We start from the raw sequence: 21,425 nt of genomic DNA, 5'->3' as shown, positions 1-21,425 counted from the left end.
CTACCCAGAGAAACCCTGTCTCGAAAAACCAAAATAATAATAATAAAAAAAAAAAAAAAAAAAAAAAAAAAAAAAGAATGTTCCCCATAGGCTAATAATTTGAATGCTTAGTTGAAGTGGAAGTTTCTGGTTTGTCATGTGATGCAGACTCACATGGTACTTTGCTGAAGCAAGACCCCAGGATGGACATGTGATGCTTGGAGAGAGTATAAATGGACTCAAATGGACAGTGACGGTGTCCTTGCACAGCTACCTGTACAATGCTCCATTGGTCTTGAGTCTTCTCTGGTCTTCACTTTATTGAGAGAGGCACAGCAGAGAATTTCTCCTGGTGTCCCCAGGAGACATTATCTTGTGCTAATGCTTTGGAGACAGAATCTTTCTTCTGGATTGTGCCACAACTACAGATTCGTGTTTGGCATCCTGACACTACTGAACTGGACTGCTGGTACCCTGACAACAGAGATTGGAATCCCCCCAAAGAACTACTTCTAAACAAGCCCACATCTCCTTGTCCTATTTACAATCCTTTCCCTCCTACCTTTGAATGGTGAGCTAGAAGGGGGATTGAAGTGCTTGAGAATCCTTAATAAGTAGGTTTTGAAAAATCTAAGTCTATATTTAGCCATCAGGGAGTGGCACTACTTGAGAAGGATTAGGAGGTGTGGTCTTGTTGGAGGTGTGTCACTGTGGGTGGGCTTTGAGATTTCAAAATCCTAAGCCAGGCCTAGTGGCTCTCTCTTCCACAGCCTGCAGATCTGAATGTAGAACTCTCAGCTCCTTCTCCAGCACCATGTCTGCCTGCATGCCACCATGCTCCCCACCATGATAAAAGACTGAACCTCTGAAATTGTAAGTCAACTCCAATGAAATGCTTTCTTTCATAAGAGTTGCCATGCTCATGGTGTCTCTTCACAGCAATTGAACACTAAGAGATAGCATGTCCCCACTGTCAAGTGATATGTCTCTGTACAGTCACAATGAAGGCTAACCCGAGCTTGAGATTTGTTAGTGTGGCCTTGGCCAAGGCACCATTCCTTCTCCAGGACATCCCCACGTGCTTAGTGGCAGATGAGTCTGTGTGTGTGACCCAAGACCTAGAACCTTTGCCTGGCCAGGACCAAACTCTCTTCTGTTGGGAACAGTGCCTCAGGTTTTCTTTGGGGAGCTATTCCTCCTCTGTCTTCCATCCTTGTACTTGAGTCAGACAGCATCGTTCCTAGCGCCAATATGAATGAGACCAGGACCAGCAGATGTGGGGGGCAGCTTCCACCTAGAGCTGCTGCTCTCACAAGCACACCGGGGCAGGAACTCAGCAGCATGCCCACTTCCTAGTCCTGGCACAGAGCTCCTTGGGCATGACTGGGTATGGACATTAGGTGGCTACTAATGTCCCCTAGCATCTGCCTGAGTTGGTAACACTTTGCACTGAGGTGCACCTGACCCTCTCCATCCCAGCAACCCATCTTGTGTTGATGTGGCTGGCACAGCCCGACATGGGGCATTTAGGAAACTGAGTTCCAGAAAGACAAGACTGCCCAAGATCACAGGAGGTGGGCAGATCTGGAGGATGTGTCACTGTTCTGCTCCACAGCCCCAGGGAGAAGAGGTTGAAGGTACCTCCTCTACATGGCAGGAGCATCCGGTCCTCTAGAAACATATGTAGGGCCCAGAGCATGAGCATGAGGAAACCTAGAACTTCTTAACATCTCTAGAAAGCCTCAAGCAGACAGCCCCATGGTCCTGAACTACCATAAGCCTTCCCTGTAGTATCTACTAATGTAAATAGACACTTCAAGGAAGAAAGACCCTGCTTTCTCCTTTATGAATTGGGGGGTTCAGAGGTTGTGACCCCGATAGTTCCACATGCTCAGGAAGTATCTCTTAACCTAAGTTCTTCATCAGTGAGTCACTGTGCTCTGGGCTCAGGCGAATGCTTTTGTCCCCATGCAGGTTATTTAGAGTGGAGAGAGCCTTGGGGCTCTTAGTAGAAGAGAAGGTTCCAGAGCACCGTACCCTAGTTCTGGAACAAAGCCAGTTTTTGTTGGGTCCCAGGGGAACGTCTTTGCCAGTGGGGTGAATCAATGTCTCTCTGTTGAATTGGGAAGCCTTTATGAGTGAACTGGACCACCAAGCAGGGGGTGAAGGAGTTTGGCATAGGTAGATAAGGGAGGTTCCTATGGTCCCTCCATTGCTGCCCTGAGACCTTGGAGAACCATAGCTTTGAGATCACACAGACAAAGCATGAGATGTGCGCTATGGGGCTCCTAGCTACCTGGCTGAAAAGGTGTGATTGGCCAACAGGGGTTGTCAGTTTCCTGCATCAGTGATGCCCTGGGTCATGATGAAGCCATGAAGAGTCTTGCAGCTGTCATCTGTCATTCTGGCCATCTCCCTGCCTCAGGTAAACCTTGCATCTCCTCTTACCATCACCACACCAAGAGTCTGAGCTGATCAAAATGGGAAGCAGGGAGGGTTTCACAGTCTTCCCTTTTGTTTGGCAGTCATGCCCTTGGGACAGACCCACACCAGGCACACCGTTAGGCTCAACATAGGTTGCAGAAAATCACCTGCTGGTCCTTGGCTGGAGCGTGGAACCGATGCACAACCCAGGGCTAGAAAATGAACATGGTGGAAATGAGGGAAAATGGAGGAAACCGGATGGGTCTGAGGATAAACAGGGCAGGGGGCAGGGGCATCCCTGAAGTGACATTTACATTGTGAGCAGCTCAAGTCTGGGAACTGCATGCCAGTAACAGAGCTCTGCTGAGACAGAGGTTCAGACAGGAGCGAGCCAGGCATAGGAAATTAGGACAGCCAGGATACAGGAAAGGTGCCTGAGGGGGCTGGCTATAGGGTCAGCTCCTGCGAGGCCTGGCTATCTGCTTTTCTCATCACACAGGCACTGTTAACACGCTAACAGTTCATCTCTCACAGCTTCTGTGGACCACGAATCTGCATATGGCTTCTCTGGGAGCCTCAGGTCCCTCTGGGTGCTGGTGATGTACTCTCTGGTGAGGCTAGAGTTGGGAGAGTCTGTGGGTGTCAGAAAGGTCAAACTGTCAGTGGCCTGAGGTCTCCCTGGCTCTGCCAGCTGGGTCTGAGCTCTCTCCTTGGCTCTATTAACATGAGCCTTTCACATAGAGTGACTCTGAATATGGGTCCCTCGATTCCCAGTAGAGGATTCTGGGGGTTGGGGGAGGCAAGGCTAAATGGAGGAAGGGAAAGGAAGAGGGCAGATGGGAGAGATAGGAAAGGAGGGAAGACCCACACGGGAAGGTGAGAGAGCAGAGCCTTTGCTAGTTAGAACCTGAAAGTTATAATACAATGAATGTTTATGGTACTGCAGAGTCTTACGATGAATCCTAGTCCCCACAGTGATTGTGTTGGGAGGTAGAACCTCAAGGAAATAACTAAGATATGAGGGTAGAGTCTTCAGGAGAGGAACTAGTGCTCTTTTAAAAGACAGCCCAGAGAGCCCTCCTCCTCTTTCAGTCAGGTGAGACATAATAGCAAGAAGTTGGTGCTCTGAAACATTGTAGCCAGACTTTATCAAAGCTGGTCTGTGTTGACACCCTGATATCAGACTTGCAGCCACCAGCTTGGAGAGAAACAAATGTTTGTTCTATAGGGCACAGCCATGTGCTCATAGAGCTCAGGCCCAGAGAGACAGGGTGGCATCCCGCTGATCTCACCGTATTACATTGGTCAGAAGTGAACCACTGACCACTCAGTGGTTACATGAGGCCCAGCCCACCAGGAACAGGAAGTCATGGTACTTTGTTTACCACATGGGCTGGAAAGGACACATGGTCTGATTCTGAGCACAGTGGGAAGCCATCAGAAGGCTCTAGGCCACAGGATGGCAATATACGAACTTTAATTTCCATGCCCTCGTAGCACAGAACGGAAAACAAGGCCCACAGATGAAGTGGCTGGTCAGTATCACATGGTGGGAGCTGGGCAGGTTTTGAGTTGTATTCTCAGGACTCCTCCCATTCTGAGTCTGAGTCTCCGTATGTGTGGCTTATGACTCCTCCCACAGCTTCTCAATCAACTCACATTCACCTAGCGCTAACCCTTGGAAGCAGACTCTAGAACAAGCCCCAGGTGCCAGTCTGGAGATGGGAGCGGCACAACACACTGTTAACATTCTGGGACCCCCAACCCTGCAGCCACAGAAGCATCCAGATCTTCTCAATGACAGTGACCAGGTATAGTTAAAGGAGTGACGCTGGAGGAAGGTGAGGTGCTTTGTAGGTCTCATGAAAGGAAGGAGACCAGGTAATGGAAACTTGAAGAAGTGATCTGACTTCCCAGTGATAGATGGTGGGACCTGAAAGGCAGCCCATTTTCTGGTTGAGTTAGGTTTAAACCCCGGAGACCCAAGTGTTTCTGCAAGGATAGAAGGCATTTGTCACGCTCCCAGACACTAGGCTCCTGACACGAGGCCTCAGCTCTCCATAATTCTGTGACCGTCAGTCACTTAGGGCAATGCCCCAAGCCCCTGGTATTTTGTCTGGGCTCCACCCCCACAGTTATCTGACAACAGCCAGGTAGGCCTGGCCTACTAAAAAAGGGGCTGCTTGCCCCCTCTTCCCTCTCTTACTCTTGCCTCTTTCTCACCCTCTTGCTCCCCCTCTCTCCATATTCCCTTCCCCTCTCTCTCCATGTGGTCATGGCCAGCCTCTACTTCTCTACTCTTTCCCTCTCTCTGCCTTTCTCTGCCTCTACTACCCTCTTAGCTCCCCTTCCCAGACACTCCTCCCTGCAAAAGGTATTTAACCTGAGGCCTCCCTGAGAAAGGGAGGGGGGGTGTACAGTTTCACTCAGCACAACTCTCTGCCATGACAATAAACGCCTTAAAACCATAGACTGCCTCTTCTTATCGGGATCTGCTGTGCTAGGGCAATGGAGCAGGACTTCCTCTAAAGAGTTGTGTCTAATCTCATGCAGGAGACCTCTTTGCACTCCCAGACACGGTTTCCACCAAGCTGCTGACCGAGCAAGCCAAAGACACTCCTCCCAATGGAACCTGTCAGAGCTATCCCCCTGCCCTTTTCCCTTTGGCCCCGGACCAGAGCCAGCCCCTGCGGGCCCCTACTCCATTCTCAGCTCTTCTGCAACATCAGGCGGTGTCTGCAGTATACAAGAGCTAGAACCTGCCATGCCTGGCCTCCATGCAGCCCAAGGACCCACAAGCCCAACTCCAGCAGTTCCTCGGGGACCTCAGACTGACACATACCTCCTGCCCCCAGAGCAGGGTCCTGCACCTTATCACAGCCCAACACTCACCTGGCAGTGGCGTGGGGTGCACACAGTCAAAACTTCCCAAGTCCCACCTCGCCCATGGCCAGACACGGGACTCCATTTTTACCCACAAGAGATCTCAGAACCTTGGAAAACAGACAAGCATATTCTATAGACAGCGCCCATCCCATGCCTCTCACTTGACCTGAGAGCTTCAGAGGAGCAAGATACTTAACTGCTACACAACTGGCTTTTTCCATTATTGTTTGAACACACACTCTATGTACGTGTGCATGTGTGTATGCATGTATGTATGTAATATGCATGCATGTGTGTGTATGCATTTATTGTGTATGTAAATGTCAGAGGACTACTTGTGGGAGTCAGTTCGCTCCTTCCACCACGTGGATCCCAGGAATCAGACTTGGGTCATAAGGCAAGCACTCGTAACTACTGGGTCATCTTACTGGCCTCACACCTGTGTTTCCAAGGCTTGGGCACTGGAAAGATCTAGAATGGGGGGCCTTTTCTGCAGACACCGGCTCAGCCCTCACCATTGAAGGCTGTAGCCATTTAGAGAAGGTAACCCCCCCCCAAAGCAACAGTGGGTAAGTAACCTCACAACGTCCCCTATTAGCACAGTCCTGTATGCGGGTGGGTGGGCAGGAACCAATGGCAGGCCCACCCTGAGAAAAGACTGTCCCTGGCCTCTGCTGGCAGGTGGGCAGGTGAGTGCTGAGAGGGACATGCCTCCCCTAACCCTGAACCTTTGAACGTTCATTTCTTTCTCCTCTGCTGAGAAGTTCATGCAGAGGACCCTTTGAGCATAATCTGAGTATAGGAACTCTCACGCTCTCTCTCTCCGTGTGTGTGTGTGTGTGTGTGTGTGTGTGTGTGTGTGTGTGTACACGTGTGGTGCGTGCAGGTGCCCACAGATGCCAGAGTGGGCACTGGAGCCTCTGAAGCTGGAGTTATAGGTGGCTGGAAGCTGCTCAGTGTTGAGAACCAACTTGAGTCCTCTGGAAGAGCAGCAGCTGCTCTTAACCACTGAGCCATCTCTCCAGTTCCAGGGGCAGGCTTTCTAATGGTGGTGTACTCCCACAATGAGGGTCAGGGCACCCCACCCCACCGCATTCCACCCCACCCCACCCCCTGACACCTCCTGGCATGGCTGCCAGACACTATCTTAGCTGACCTCTAACCAGAGAGTGAAAGGAAGTTTCCAGCATGCTTCTGGGTGCTATTTTCTTTGAAGTCCTCGTATCTATTTTAAGTGGTTGGGCCCTGGTACCCCACCAACTGACCCTGTTAACCATGGGTCCTTCCCTATCTGTCTTCTTTACCAAAGTGCCCTCATTTCTGATAAAACTATGGTGCATGGGATGGAAAGTTGTAGAGAGACAGGCAGAGGAGAGAAATAAAGACTTTATTTGAGTTGCAGAGGAGAACAGGTCGAGTACAGGGTGTGGATGGTGCTAAGGGAGCGTTTCCAGCTTTCCGTCCAGCGCTGAGACTCCAACAGCAGCGTCCTGAAGTGATCCTGGATACCCTTCAGTTCTTTGTCAAATAGTGCCAAGTATTTCTGAAGGGAGGCAAAAGGAAGGCTTGGGGACTCGTGTCCTCACAGACCTGGGGCCTCTGAGCTCTGGGGCCCACAGCAAGCACTGACCCCTGGCCCTCAGGAACAGCCCTGGTCCTACAAGCTGCTCCTCAGGAAGTCATCCCACAAGCTCGAACATAGGTGAGGTTATTCTCTGACCTTACAATGGGAAGGTTGGGACCTATGGTCACCCAGCTCAGAGAAACTGAGCAGGGGCAGAGACCTATGTGTCTCTGGTTCTGGGACCTGAGCATTCCTGACCATTGCCCTGCAGTGGAGCACCCATGGGGGGGAGGGTTCCTGACCTCTTCAGAAGACTGAGCCCTGGGTCTCCACCCCTCACTGAAGACATCATATAAAGTCTTTTCCTCTGCCTGGGGCCTGCAGTAGCAGCTAAGGACACACCAGCACCAGAAACTTCAGGCTTTCCCCTGGGAGCAGTGGGCATGACTAGGTGTCCCTGTGGGCACCAGGAGCTCGGATCTGTACATCTTCTGAGCTGGAAGATAGTTCAGGTGGCATTTTGGTGAAGGCTCATCAGGTCAGTCCTACAGTCTGTCAGTGGGTATCAACCCCTGGCTCTGCTGTTTGGGAGTGGTGTAAAAAGGCAGGTGTCTTCAGGTGCTGTTGCCCTTGCTAGGGAAATGGGGGAGGCTCTCCATCCCTCAGCACTGGCAGAAAGGATGTCGCAAGACACCTCATGTCGAGAACAGGAGGTACTGGTTAGCACCTGGAGGCTGTGGGCATTCCTGCCATTGCACCCCAGTGGGTACAGCTATGGGCATCGCTACGTCAGTCTGCCCTGTGCCCGACTCCACTGTCTCTCTGCAGCAGCCCTTCTCCACGACTACAAAGTGAGGAGCCCGCAGCTGAGCCATCGTGCTGGTCCTGGGAATGGACATGGCCCTTGGCATGTGCCCTTGAGCCTACAGAAGAGTTGAGACCTGCAGCCCTGGGGGTGCTGGCATGTGCTGCTTCTCCATGGGCCGGCCAGGTGTTGCGGTACCCAGTGGAATGTAGCTCTCTCCTTCCCCAGGCAGCCAATCTGAGTTGCTTTGCTCCCCCTGACATACACCGCCTGACTCACCAGGTAAACAGCATCTCGGGCTTCTACGGCGGCCAAGTGGCCCAGGGTGGTCTTATTGGTGGTTATTGATGGCGTCCTCCGAGTCAGTATCTTGTTTTGAATGGTGATTTCATTGGGCTTGATGCCTGGCCACTTCCTACAGACAAACATCTTCTGTCAGCCACCCAGCGCACAGCATGAAACTCAGCCCTTAGTGTGGATTTAAATGGCTTTGGTAAAGGTCCTCCTGAGCCTATTTCCATGATGACCTAACTGTGTGTGTGTGTGTGTGTGTGTGTGTGTGTGTGTGTGTGTGTGTGTGTGTAGTGGTGGGGGCCTGCTGTAGGAGAAAGGGAAATGCCACATCCAAGCTTCTTTCCTTTTTCTAGACCTTGGTTTCCTCATCAAGCTGCCATGCAGGCAGCAGCCATGAACGCCTGGCCCATTTTTCCTATTATGCTGTAGGAACCTCTGTGGAGAACACAGTTGGGAGAGTCACTGCCCACAGACCCAGGACACAGACAGCTGGAGTGGTTCACAAGACTGACAGCAGCCTGAGAATTCACCTCCCCTCTGACAGGCCCCTTTTCTTTCTATTCCTTGTGGCCCTGGAATTCTCAGTATGTGCTGGGTGACCCCACCTTTCTCTTCAAACAGCCTCTCTCATTTCAGAGACTTTCCAGGGCTATTAAGTCTATCTGAGTTCAGAGTCTGAGTCCCTCCCCACTCCCCTGCCCTGGACTCAGCGGACACAACCGTTCATCCCGTCCCTAGATTCTCACCGACTCCCACGTTCAATCAGGGGCTTCTCACTCTCTTCCTCCAGAGAGAGCATGGCCAGCTTCCTCCGGATGAGGACTGAGACTTTCTGCTTTGGGGGCTCCGTCCCTGACAGGAAAGAGGTGCGTTATCAACTGTGACCTCACAGACAGCTTGAGAAGCAGGGACCTGACATTGTGGTCATATTTAGAGATGAGAGGCCTCATTCTGGAAAGAACAGTCAAGGCTGCTCACTCCATGTCTAGCCTGGGGATGCTTTCCTGGTGAGGAGAGCGGGCTCTGAGGGCAGAGAGCAGCTGGCAATGTACACCCCCCATTGTCCGACCGTCCGTCTGGCCATTTGTCTGTCTGTCTTTCCAGTGTGGGGCCTCTGCTCCCTGAAATCTTCTGTGATAATGTTTTGCTCTTTGTCTATTGAACTATCTGCAAGCTGCTATTTACCTTGATATTTTGGCTTGGTATATGCTCAAAGCTATGAGTGTGGCTGTTGTACATCATTCTGGGACCAGAACACCACTCACTGGAGAAAATGCTTTCACCCTGACTGAGGGACAGCAGACACCCCTAGACCCCAACCCCCTATGCCTGGAGACCCCCTTAGGGCCATGGCCTGAGACTGGTGTGCCACGTACGTGGGACCTGGATGTCATCAATGGTAATCACTTCATCCAGCTGCGTCAGAAACCTCTCTGTGAAGGAGGCCAGATTTGATATGAAGAAGCGGGCATACTTCTTGGCAAATTCCTGGAAGAAACAGAATGAAGATGGACTTCAGAAACAAGCCACTACCAGGCTAGCAGGAGGTGGGTAGAAACTAAGAAAGGATTTGGAGGAGTTAGAGAAATATCCCAGTGGGTTAAGTACTCGCCATCAAAGCATGAAGACCTGAGTTCAATTCCCACACTCACAAAAAGAGCTGGTGCGATGGTATGTACCCCACAAATCCCAGCACTGGGGAAGCAGAGATGGGGTTCCTGAGGCCTGAGGCTCTCTGGCCTAGCCTACTTGGTGAATTCCAGGTTTAGTGAGAGACCTTGTCTCATAAAACAGGGTGATCCTCCACTGACATCAGCCTTCCATATGGACATGCATGTGTTCATATGGATGTCCCCCTACCATACACACACACGAACACACACACACACACACATACACACACACACACACACACACACACACACTTACTTCAGAAATAGCCAAGGTGCAAACACAGAGAACTCACCAAACAGAAAATAATAGTAGGTATGGATTTTGAACAAAATAGTCATCACTAGTTTTTGTAAATAATTTAAAAATCAAAGTATGGCCAGGTGTGGTGTTCCTCGCCTTTAATCCTAGCACTTGGGAGGCACTCTGTGAGTTCTGGGCCAGCCTGGTCTATGTGTCAAGTTCTAGGACAGCCAGGGCTATAGAGAGAGGCTCTGTCTCAAACAAACACATGATCGGGTACTAACCATCAGGCCCAGCTCTCTGAAGGGCAGCATGGCCCTGAGCACCCGGGGTGGAGACCGAATGGCAACCCTCACCTCCATCTTCTCCTGGTTCTCGTGGATCACCTGGTTCAGCTCCTGCTGCCTCAGCTCCTCCGCCATTTGCAGGGACTCCATTTGACTGATGTATGTGGGGTGGCCAAGATTTGGATGGAGCTTCTGAGCATTTTCATCCTTCAATCAAACAAGGCAGAAATGAGCGGAGATTCCGACCCAGACTTGAAATCAATGGACCGATGTCTTCTGTCAGCTAGGGCCACATGCAGACAGGTCTGTCCTGTGTGTGATCTGAGTGTGGGAAGGCAGGAGTGTGGTTGGTACCCAGAGGGTTGGAGATCAGGTGAGCTGAGTTCCTGCTCCAGCACCATCTGGGCCTTTAGCCCAGTAAACAGCACCAATCATATCCCACCGCACCGAGGAACGTGGTCCAACTGCGACCAAGGCCCTATCAAAGGTTTCAGATGCAGCTTAGAGTTTGGGCTGTGCCTTCTGCTGACAAGTGTTGGCTAAGTTACCAATTTGCCAGCATCCCTGTCCCCAGTAGCCTTGCCTGTGACCTGTCTCCAGTCTCAACTCCCTGCACCCCTGGCCCTGTGACCTTCACCTTCTCCATCTCTAGCTGCTTCTGCTGCTGTTCAAACTGCTCCTGGACCTCCTTCAGAGATGCGCAAAACTTGCCCCAGTGTTGTTCCTTGTAGTTCTCCGTCACCAGCCAACACACCTGGGGCAGCAGCTCCTCAAACCTCCTCACCTGGGCACGCAATTCTGCAGGAATCGAGGGCGAGGGTATCAGGAATGCACAGAGGAGATGGAAGTTGCTGTAGCCACATCTCTAACAAATGGAGAACATGGGCCTCCAGTGGGATAAGACCTATTCCAACCAAAGGAGATCTGCAGCTAGGCCAAGGTAGGAAGTGATGGTTAAACAAATTCAGGGGGATTCTCTGTGTGCTTAAAATGTGTTGTGTGAGCTGGGCGTGGTGGCACATGCCTTTAATCCCGGCACTCGGGAGGCAGAGGCAGGCAGATTTCTGAGTTCGAGGCCAGCCTGGTCTACAAAGTGAGTTCCAGGACAGCCAGGGCTATACAGAGAAACCCTGTCTCGGAAAAACAAAACAACAACAACAACAAAAATGTGTTGTGTGTATGGACATGGGCCGATACACACGACATCGACCTCTTCAGGCACTGCCTTGACCTTGTCTCCCTTTCCTGCACCTCCAGACGACACGTGCTAAGATCTACTCTTTCATGCCTGTCTCTTTACCGCTCAGGTCTTCATCTCTCTGTCTTGCCGGATAGTTCCCCTCGGCATCTGCCCTCCAGCTCACTAACTCCACCTTCAACTACACATAACCTGGGCGAACACCCATCCATCATTTTACATTGTCAGCTCTTGATGTTTCCTTTTCAGAAGTTCTACTTTGTTCTCTTTGATATCAAATCTGTCATTTCTGTAGGATCTTCCTCCTTGCATTTCCAATGTCCTCTTTCATCTCTTGACAAGCACATCATCTTGTATTCTGTGCCTGGTGTTTCACTCCTGACCCCTCCCACTTCCTCTCTCCTGCTCTTTCCCCTCTATTCCCTTCTACCTCTATTAAAATTCTCCTCTCATTCTTCCTCCAGTCTTACTGTGTAGCCCAGGGTAACCTTGACTTTGAAACCCTGCCTCCCCGGTGCTGGAAGCAAAGCTGTGTGCTACCACGCACACCTTGCTGTCTCTGGTGTTCCTTTGGGGTCTGAGATATTGGCTGTTCTCATTCTGCGCCTCTGGCTCCACATGCTTTGCAATCACAGGAGAACTTTGGGAAACTTCATCTGTGGGAGCTCAAGGGCTGAGGCAAAGGCAGGCAGAGCCCTGTGTGGTCCCAGCTTCACGAGGAACAGCCCACACTAGATGATCTTGGCATGTGTCTCCTATTCCTAATGCACTGACTATGGAAGCGGAGGCTCTGGGTCCCATGGATTTCAGGCAGCAGTTGGGGTCTCTGTTCTGTTTATCATAGTTCCTATTCCCATTTGATTTTTGGCTTTTGTGTGTCTCATACTTTACAACCACTTAAAAAGATTGTATGCCCCAAATACCATACTTTATACCAAAATCTGATGCTTTGTATATCCTCAGTAGGATACAGGGAGGGTGCTGGGCTACAGCAACAAAGGGGACAGAAGTCTCCACCAGCAGATTAGACATCTGCAAGAGGAACACAGTCCACGGTGCTTCCCAAGAGCACCTGGCCTCAGGACCTTTGCTTTGGGGATAACCATAGAGATTGGGATCCCTCTGAGCTTGCTGGGAGATGTAGTCTATGGCTTGGATTTCACCCATTCTACAATCACAGGCTATGTCTGGTCATTCCCTGTAAGGGGCTAATCCCCAAAGAAGCTTTCCTTGGCTTACAGACAAGAAAACAGAGGCTCGGAGAGGTAGAATCACCTTGTCAAAGTTGCACAGCTGGCAGATAACAGGGCTGAGTTTCAACCGCAGGTCTGGGTACCTCCTGATCCCCCCCATCTCCGACATACCTCCCCGTGCTACCTCTGAAATCACACTGCAGAGATCAAGAAAGTGAGATTAATATACCCAGAGGTGCCATACAACCCACAGCATGCCTCAAAACATTCCATAAAACTAAAGAAGATGTCACAAAGGGCCATACGAATCCATTCTCACGGGATTACAGGCAACTGCTCGAGTCTGGGAGGGGATAGGTTGATGGGGGTTAACATTGACAGCAATGACAGTTCTCCAACTCTAGAAATGAACTGAAAGCCATTGAACGTACACTTCATGGGTGGTGAACAGAAACAAAGTGGAAAACCAACTACGTTCCTGGAACAATGAAACTCTAGCCTTTTTCTTTTCTCTTTTCTTTTCTTTTCTTTTCTTTTCTTTTCTTTTCTTTTCTTTTCTTTTCTTTTCTTTTCTTTTTTTTAAACTCAATTAAAGTTAACAGTCGTGTCCTCTTAACTCCAAGAGACAGGGCTGTTCCTGACTCCTCTGTGAGTCAGAGGGGAAGGAAGGTGGGCTAATGCCCACCCTGGTTCCCCCGCCGTAACTGCTCCAATGCTCCCTCTGCTGGCCTCCCCAATAACTGCACTTACCCAGAAGGCAGGCGTTGTGGTACTCGTCTGCCTGATGGTGATATTCTAGGATCTTCCTGCTGATGTGGTCAGCACACTGGTCAAAGCTCTCATACATGCACTCAGGCCTGGTGACTGGGCGTTTCTCTTTACGGTAAAAATCCTGCCAAAGAGAGGTGACCATGTGTGGCCCCATTGGTCTATCCTGATCCATACCTCTGAGTCCTTATGTACTCCCCCTCTGCCAGTATGACCTTCTCTGTGTCTCAGGCTCACCTAGTGTGGCTACAAACAGATCACGTTGAATTCTTGAATGAGTAGAAACCCCTACTTAACCCTAGAGACCTGAGTCCATAGCGTTTCAAACTGGAACAAAGCTGTATATTTACTAGAAAGCAGAAGAATGTGACCACAAAGACAGATGAGCCAAGCCTGGCAGAGCCCAGCCCATGGGGGCCCGTGGGGACAAGGTTGGGTTTGTTCCTTTTGGCATATTCTTTAAGTGACACACAAACTATGTCCAAGAAATGTTTGCTGATGGCTTAAGTAAATGAATAAATGCCACACTGATGAACGAGGTTTAGTGTTAAGGAGGGAAAGTTAAGTCAGGCAGTGGTGGCTCACGCCTTTAATCCCAGCACTTGGGAGGCAGAGTTCAAAGCCAGCCTGGTCTACAGAGTGAGTTCCAGGACAGCCAGGGCTACACAGAGAAGCCCTGTCTTGAAAAACCATTTTTTAAAAACAGCAAACAAAAATAACACACAAACAGATAACAGGTTCAAGGTCCTGAACTGCAATTGTAGAGTGGCCTGCTCAACAGACTGCATGGGGGTGGGGGGTGGGGGGGGGGGGTGGGGGGTGGGGGGTGGGGGGTGGAGAGGGCTAGAGGGGGCTTCCAGGGTAGGCAAGGGCCTGAGGGCAGTGGCTCTCACCTCCACCACAATCATCAGGTGCTCGTTGCTCTCCCACAGGAGATTCAGGATGATGCCTTTAAAGTCCCTGCAACACCAACAAGGCAGATCTGTGAGTCACCTCTTCCAGATGCACCAAGGTAGACAAAAGCAAGCAACAGAGTATGTGAAGTGTTCAATTCTAACCTTGTCACTCATTGGAACTATGCAATACTACTGCCCCAGGTCCTTGCCCTTTGAACAGCACAACCCTCATTTATCATTTGTTCTCTTTCTTCCTCTGATCCTAGCTCTGCCTGATTCTGATACTCAGCTCCTCTGATGCACCCTGATCGGTGGTTTGGGGATTGATTGGTTTGACTGGCTGATTAATCTCTCTGTCTCTTCTAGCAGACTGTAAAATCTATCAAGTACTTAAAACACTGACTGGGAGATTATAAGACAGACATATGTCTGGTCCCTGAGATTCCTGCATGAGCTGGATGAATGGATGAATGGATGAATGGATGGCTACAAAAATGAAACTTAACCTTAACTAATCAGAAATAGCTAGTGAACCTCTAACTAGGGACTTTGCACAGTAGCTAATCAAACATTTTCTTCTTGTTCCTGTGAAGAGGAACATGTTTCCCCTTGGCGCCTGCTCCATGGAGCTCTTGACCACGCACAGTCCCCAGTCCCCACTTATGGGAGGAGCCTATCTGCACAAATCAACTTGGTGAGAGCATCCTAGTGTGCCCGAGTTCTAACCCTGGCTACAGAGTGACATTGGATATGCTTGGCCCAGGGAGTAGCACTATTAGGAGGTGTGGCCTTGTTGGAGCAAGTGTGTCACTGGGGGTGGGGGACTGGCTTTGAGGGACATTCCTCCTGGCTGCCTGGGAGCCAGTCTTCTCCTAGTGGCCCTCAGATGCAGATGTAGAACTCTCAGCTCCTCCTGCACCATGCCTGTCAGGTGCTGCCATGCTCCTGCCTTGATGAAAATGGACTGAACCTCTGAACCTGTAAACCAGTTCCAATTAAATGTTGTCCTTTTAAGAGTTGCCTCGGTCACGGTGTCTGTTCACAGAAGTAAAACCCTAACTAAGACAGGAGTGATATTCATCAGAGGCCCTGGTGGCCCCAGCACTGGTTGGTCCCCTGTACTCTTTGAGAAAAGAACAAACTGGTCATGACAGACCACACCTATAATTCCAGCAGGAGGCAAAGACAGGTATGAGACTACAAGGTCAAGGTCGGCTGTGGCTACCTTTGGGTTCCAGGCCAGCTTGAACTACTGAAATCTTGTCTTAAAACAATAACAACTGAGAGAGAGAGAGAGAGAGAGAGAGAGAGAGAGAGAGAGAGAGAGAAGTTGTGAACAGTAAGCCAAAACTAGAGAGATGGCTCTCCAGGGTAAAACTGATTGCAGAGCAAGCCCCCGACCTAAGCTTGATCCCACGATCCCATGTGGGGGAAAAAAAAGGCAGATGAAGTGCCAGGCTATAACCCCCAGCATTCCTATCATGAGATGGGAGGCAGAGGCTGGAGAAGCAAAGCTGTGACGGGACACAGCAGAAACAAGAAGAGAGACCCTGCCTAAGAAGGCAGGAAAGAGTCAACTCCTGAAAGTTGTTCACACACACACACACACACACACACACACACACACACACACACACACACGGTGGCACACATGGTGGCCCACACAGGCCCACATTCACATCCACTCTTTCGTACTACTAATAAAAGTAAATTAAAAGTTTACAAATAGGAAGCCAACGAGTAAGACGTCCTGTGGGGGAACTGGACTGGATAGCTTTGCGTTGATTTGACTCCAGCTAAACTCATCCGAGAGGAAGGAACCTCAACAGAGAAATGCCTCCTTCCGTGTGGTGTGGCTGCAGGCGTGTCTGTGCCGGTTCCCCCAGCCCCTCAGATACTTTCTTTTGCTCGGCTTTCACCCATTCGGTGTGCTATGCCTGGTGGGTTCTTACCCATGGATTTAGCGCTCCCCTCACTGACAGAGCAGAATGGCAGAGAGACAACAGAGCTGCAAGTTTCCAGAGATGATGTTTGGGAAGCGTGTTTCCAGAGAAGATGTTTGGGAAGCATGTTTCCAGAGATGATGTTTGGGAAGCGTGTTTCCAGAGATTATGTTTGGGAAGCGTGTTTCCAGAGAAGATGTTTGGGAAACATGTTTCCAGAGATGATGTTTGGGAAGCGTGTTTCCCTACCACATTTAATTAGATTTTTAAAAGACTTGTTTTTATTTCTAGTATTTAAATTTTTACGTGTTTATATGTAGGTCTGTGGGTGGGTTTGTGCAATTTGTACAGTGCCTTCTGAGTTCAGAAGAGGGTGTAAGATCTCCCAAGGCTGGCATTTCAGAGAGTTGTGAGTGGGTGGGGCACTTTCTTCATTAGTGATTGATGGGGGAGGGCCTAGCCCATTGTGGGTGGGGCCACCCCTGGGCTGGTGGTCCTGGGTTCTATAAGAAGGCAGGCTGAGCAAGCCAGTAAGCAGCATCCCTCCATGGCCTCTGCATCAACTCCTGCCTCAGGTTCCTGCCCTGTGTGAGTTCCTGACCTCACCGCTTTTGATGATGAAACTGTGCGTAAGTCCTTTCCTCCCCACGCTGATCTTAGTCACAGTGTTTTATCACAGCAGTAGTAACAAGGAAGACAGACACCTCCCTTGATCGCTCTTAAGTGGCCACCAGGCCCATGGCTCACACATCAGGGATTAAAAGCAAATTTCTACTGACTGTGGAGACTCCCACCCCATGAGGTCAGCTCACAGGTGAGATGAGGAAACAGTGCCTTGGGGTTGCATGGGGTCGTGGGACACTTAACATTTCGTGATGACTCTGACAAGTCTCAGAGAGTGCTACCCATATGCAGCACTGATCACCAGATCAGAGCATCCATGTACCTGCGCCAGTGGTCTTTCATTCCAAAAGTTATTCATTATACTTTTAAAAGATGCGACTATATTGAAACAAGGGGAAAATCAGACACAATTAGCTTTGTGTGGATTTCATGTAGCCTGTTTGCTTATCAAACTCTTACTGCCCCCTGGACTGGGCTATGGACTTAAATGGTTGTGGAACATCATTAAATATAGATGCACCATGGTTTACAATCCTTTGGTTTTGGAATTTCAGGGGTTTCTATTTCTGCTTTTAATCGGTACAAAAAGCACTGGATAGCTGAGCAGGGGTATAACGGAGTGGCAGAGAGCTTGCTGAGCATATGTGAGGCCCGAGGGTCATCAAATGTCTACAAAATCAGTAATAAAGTATTGCTTGTTTTGTCGTTGTTGTTTTGGGGGGGGAGGTTTGTTTTGTTATGTTTTGTTTTGGGTTTTTGTTTGTTTGGTTGTTTGGTTGGTTGGTTGGTTCGGTCCCCCCCCCCCTTTGCACATTAGCCAACTCATTTTGCCAGTCTAACAGAATCTTAGCCTTAGGAGACATCCCTGCTTGAGAATGACAGAATGGTCCACTAATCAACTTCCTTCAGTAACTTTTGCATATTTCTCAAAGGCTGATGAAGGCCTCCCAACAATCTAGTTTCCCAGAGGAGCTCCCAAGGGAGGTCTGTCAGAGATGGATAGAGAGAAAGAACTCTATCAGAACCTCAAACAACCAAACAACTGGCAAGGGCGACCCTGAGTAACATTCAGAGAGATGATTCCACTCATCCTGGTCAGCAGAGACTGGTCCTAGGTTTGTGGATGAACCGTAAAAAGGGTGGCATCAAGGTCACACTCCGTCAAGAGCTGGCTCTGTATCCTTTGTGGCATCGCGTGGCCTTGGACCTGATGGTTCGTGTCTGAGTTCCCCACTTTCTAAATCATGTCCATCCTCCTCTGCTTTACCATACGTGGTCCCCACCACAGTGACTGAATCTGGCCTGAGGCTGTGAACCGTCTCCCCAGCTGAAGCAGGGTGTGGCTCTTTGCTTCAATGAATGGAAGATATTTGTCCTTGTAGCCTAATACTCTTCCACTCTTCCAGGCCCTCTTCTTAGAACATCAGTGGGGCATTAAATGCCCAGGTACAGTCAGTCCACCATGCTTTCTTGCTTTGAGTGTGCATTTCTGGCTCCTGTAGGGCTCCTCTTGCTTCAGAACGGTAGCTCCAAGCCGCTGGTTACACAACGTGAGCTGCATGAAATCTCATCCGTCCAGGGAGTTTTTTCTTTGGGAGGAAGGTATGCAGATGTGCAGTGTGGCTTGCTTTGATGGCTCCCATTAGCCTCTGCTGATGGCTTTCTGGAACCTCTAGAAGGACGGTGGTTGCTTACCCCCACCCTCAGTGCGGGACTTCAGTTTCAGGGGAAGCTTGTCTCCTGCCATTTCTTGGTGCCCCAGTGAAGCTAAACATTTACCTTGTGTGTTTATGTCTAACACTGTTTCTTCTTTTTGCTGTAATTTTTTTTAACTCAAGGGCAATTTTATTATAATTTAAAAGGAAACATAGGTGAAAATCCTGGCAGCCTCCAAGAGATGAAAAAAAAAAATCTTTCCATTAAGTCAGGCATAGAACTGTCTGGCTGTGGGGGACAAGACCGGTGTTAGTGGTTAAGAGCATTTGCTCTTCCAGAGGATCTGGGTTTGATTCACAGTACCCGCATAGTGGCTTACAACCACCTGTTGCAGGGATCTGATGCCCTCTTCTGGCCTCTACTGGCACCTGCATGCACATAGTACAGACATACATCCAGGCAAGCACACACATAACATGAAAACAAAGGTAGTGCATGTGTTGAAACCCAGTCCCCGAGGCCACGCAGTTGAGAAGCACCAAGGTCCTGGAGGTTCAGCATTCGGGGAGTGTGGGTCTTTGTGAAAAGACATGTTCAGTTTCTTCCTTCCTCTCCCTCTTTCTCTGCCCTCCTATACTCTCTTGTTCCTCTCATTCCCAAATGGGATAATATGTCCTTCTCTTTTTTAGAGACAGGGTCTTGCTATGTAGCCTAGGCTGGCCTAAGCCTGTGATTTTCATGTGTTGACTCCTGGGCTCTAGGATTATAGGCAAGAACTACTCTACCCCTGGTTTGATGCTGGTAATTCTGCCCTGAACTTCACAACCTTCACAACTGTAAGAAACAAATCTCTGATGTTCGTATTGTGCAGCCTTAGACGTTCCATTATAGTAGGAAAATAAGATTAAGACAGAGCCAGGGGCAGTGTGTGGTCACCAGGAAAGTCAAATGCTGCAAGTCCATTTGTATGATATTCTCCAACTGACAGAGTTACAAGGGAAAAAAAATCAAGCAAATTCCTGATTGCTCTGTGTCAGGGTGCTGAAGGAAGGGAATGGTAGGAGGGAGATGTTTGCTCGGGAGCTGGGGGGTGTGGAATGGTTCTGTATCTTGACTGTGGTGGGAGTTCACCTCCGTATGGGATTAAAATGACATGGAACTAGAGAGAACAGAGTCAGGATTGCTGTGACATGGTACATCACATGCACAAGATGAGGGCATGCCGAGCTGCCAAGCAAAGGCCTCTCCTGAGTCAGCTGGTAGGTTAGATAGACATCCTTCCTCACACAGTTCCCCAACTCTAGAGGTAAGACTCTCCTGGGGTTAATAGTCAACCAGAAGTTGTTTCTAAGGGTCCCTCAGAGAGAGAATGGGGCTCTCCAGTCTCAAACTTGGTGTCCTCTGAGGGCTTCCGATTTCTTCAACTTGAGATTCTCCTGGCTTGCTCAAAAAGAAGCTCTACTAAGAAAACTGGCTTTTGCTTTGATCACTAAAGAACTGATGAAGTAAAAGAGGAAGGCAGTAGAGGCAGAAAGGTGTAAAACAAAAACAGAAACAAGATAAACAAGCAAAGCCTTCAAACCTTCAAAAGGGTCTTGGCACTGTGACGTGCTGAGCTTGGAAAATGTGAACCTCTTGGTGAACATGTCTCTCACCAAAGACATGGGTCAGGCTAAGACAAACTGACCTTGATGTGCAAGCTTAGCTTTCCTACTTCTCCACTGTCCTCACTGAAGGAAAGACTTCTCACAGAGAGAAAGGGTTCCTACAGAGGGAACGGCTTCTCATAGAAGAAAAGGATTCCGCAGAGGGAGGGAATCTTTGTGTCCAAGCACTAAAGGTCCTTGTCCTTAATTGTTTTATGATTGATCAATAAAGAAGCCAGTGGCCAATGGCTGGGCAAAGAGAGGCAGGGCAGGATGCCTATGGTGGTGCAGGCTAGGACACAGAGGGGAGGAGAAAGAGAAATCGCCATGAAGCGGTGGGATATGGATGCAGATGGACGGATGCGGATGGACAGATGCGGATGGACGCAGGAGCTGCAGGAGATATGGTCAACCAGCCACGTGAGAGATTTCGGGTAAGTGACCACTGGCCACATCCCCAATTGGGCCTAGGGTAGCAGGTGGAGGATTAGAAGTGCCCAGCCATTGAGCTAGGCAGCATATTAAAAATAAGCTTGTGTGTGTGTGTGTGTGTGTGTGTGTGTGTGTGTGTGTGTGTGTGTTTCATTCATGGATCCAAAGATTCCCTGAGAGGGTGGCTGGAAGCACAACCCACCAGGAGCATAAAGTAGTACAGCCAAGAACTCATCACTACACCGCGGGGGGAGGGGGTCAGGGGAAACTGTGCCCCTACTTACTCAGCCTGGGAAGTTGGCTTTTCCCCGAGCACCTGGTACTTTTTGTCGACTCTGATGTACTTGGGATGTCGTGTCATGCTGTGGGACAGAAGGAGGTCAGTACTTTGTACAAGGTGCTGGGATTCTGTACCCACTGAACCCTGCCCGGGATGCCTGGGACGCTGAGCTGCCTGTCGGGTAGGATGACTGGATTTTACATCAGCCCTTCAGGATGCTTTCCCACTCTCAACGCCTCTGAAAATTACTGTGACTTCGGGTTTATTGCTAAGTCACAGTCAAGGTTAGGCAGAAAGCAAGAGGTAGGGGTGGTCAGCCCCAGAAGTTTGCAGCCTCTTGTTTCCCTCTGAAGACTAAAGCAGATCTTTGCTCCAGTGCACTCCCGGGGAGGGGGCGGCCTGCAGAAGGGACACAGCTTCTGGGAAGAATCCCTTTTCTGGCTCCAGTCACCCAGCCTGAGGAGGGGTGTCCATTCAGGAGGAGTCTCAAGGCCTGAGCCAGAAGGAGAACAATCTTTGCTCCAGTTCGCTTGGGCTCCAGTCTGCGCTAGCAAGAATGTGGACCACAGAAGCTGCAGAAATTTGGGAACCTTCCTCCCCAGAGGGAGGGCTCTGTGAGGGCGCTGTCTGCCAGAG

At 49.8% G+C, this 21,425-nt stretch overlaps 1 protein-coding gene across 1 annotated transcript in view; it reads right to left on the bottom strand.

The window, feature by feature from the left end:
- Window positions 1-6,676: 6,676 nt before the first annotated feature.
- Window positions 6,677-21,425, bottom strand: part of Ccdc180 (coiled-coil domain containing 180) — a 57,116-nt gene continuing 42,367 nt past the window's right edge. The window contains exons 31-39 of the mRNA XM_021200321.1: window positions 20,794-20,871; window positions 14,206-14,272; window positions 13,295-13,436; window positions 10,791-10,951; window positions 10,223-10,360; window positions 9,329-9,440; window positions 8,699-8,804; window positions 7,938-8,073; window positions 6,677-6,832 (exon numbers count right to left, since the gene is read on the bottom strand). Of these exons, the coding sequence (XP_021055980.1) occupies window positions 6,677-6,832; window positions 7,938-8,073; window positions 8,699-8,804; window positions 9,329-9,440; window positions 10,223-10,360; window positions 10,791-10,951; window positions 13,295-13,436; window positions 14,206-14,272; window positions 20,794-20,871 (1,096 nt within the window). The remainder of the gene's footprint in view (window positions 6,833-7,937; window positions 8,074-8,698; window positions 8,805-9,328; window positions 9,441-10,222; window positions 10,361-10,790; window positions 10,952-13,294; window positions 13,437-14,205; window positions 14,273-20,793; window positions 20,872-21,425) is intronic.

The sequence above is a fragment of the Mus pahari genome, chromosome 6 (assembly GCF_900095145.1).
Source record: "Mus pahari chromosome 6, PAHARI_EIJ_v1.1, whole genome shotgun sequence".
Classification (NCBI taxonomy): domain Eukaryota; kingdom Metazoa; phylum Chordata; class Mammalia; order Rodentia; family Muridae; genus Mus; species Mus pahari.
The sequence above is the reverse complement of the archived record's forward strand: the minus strand, read 5'-3'. Positions and strand labels throughout refer to the sequence as shown.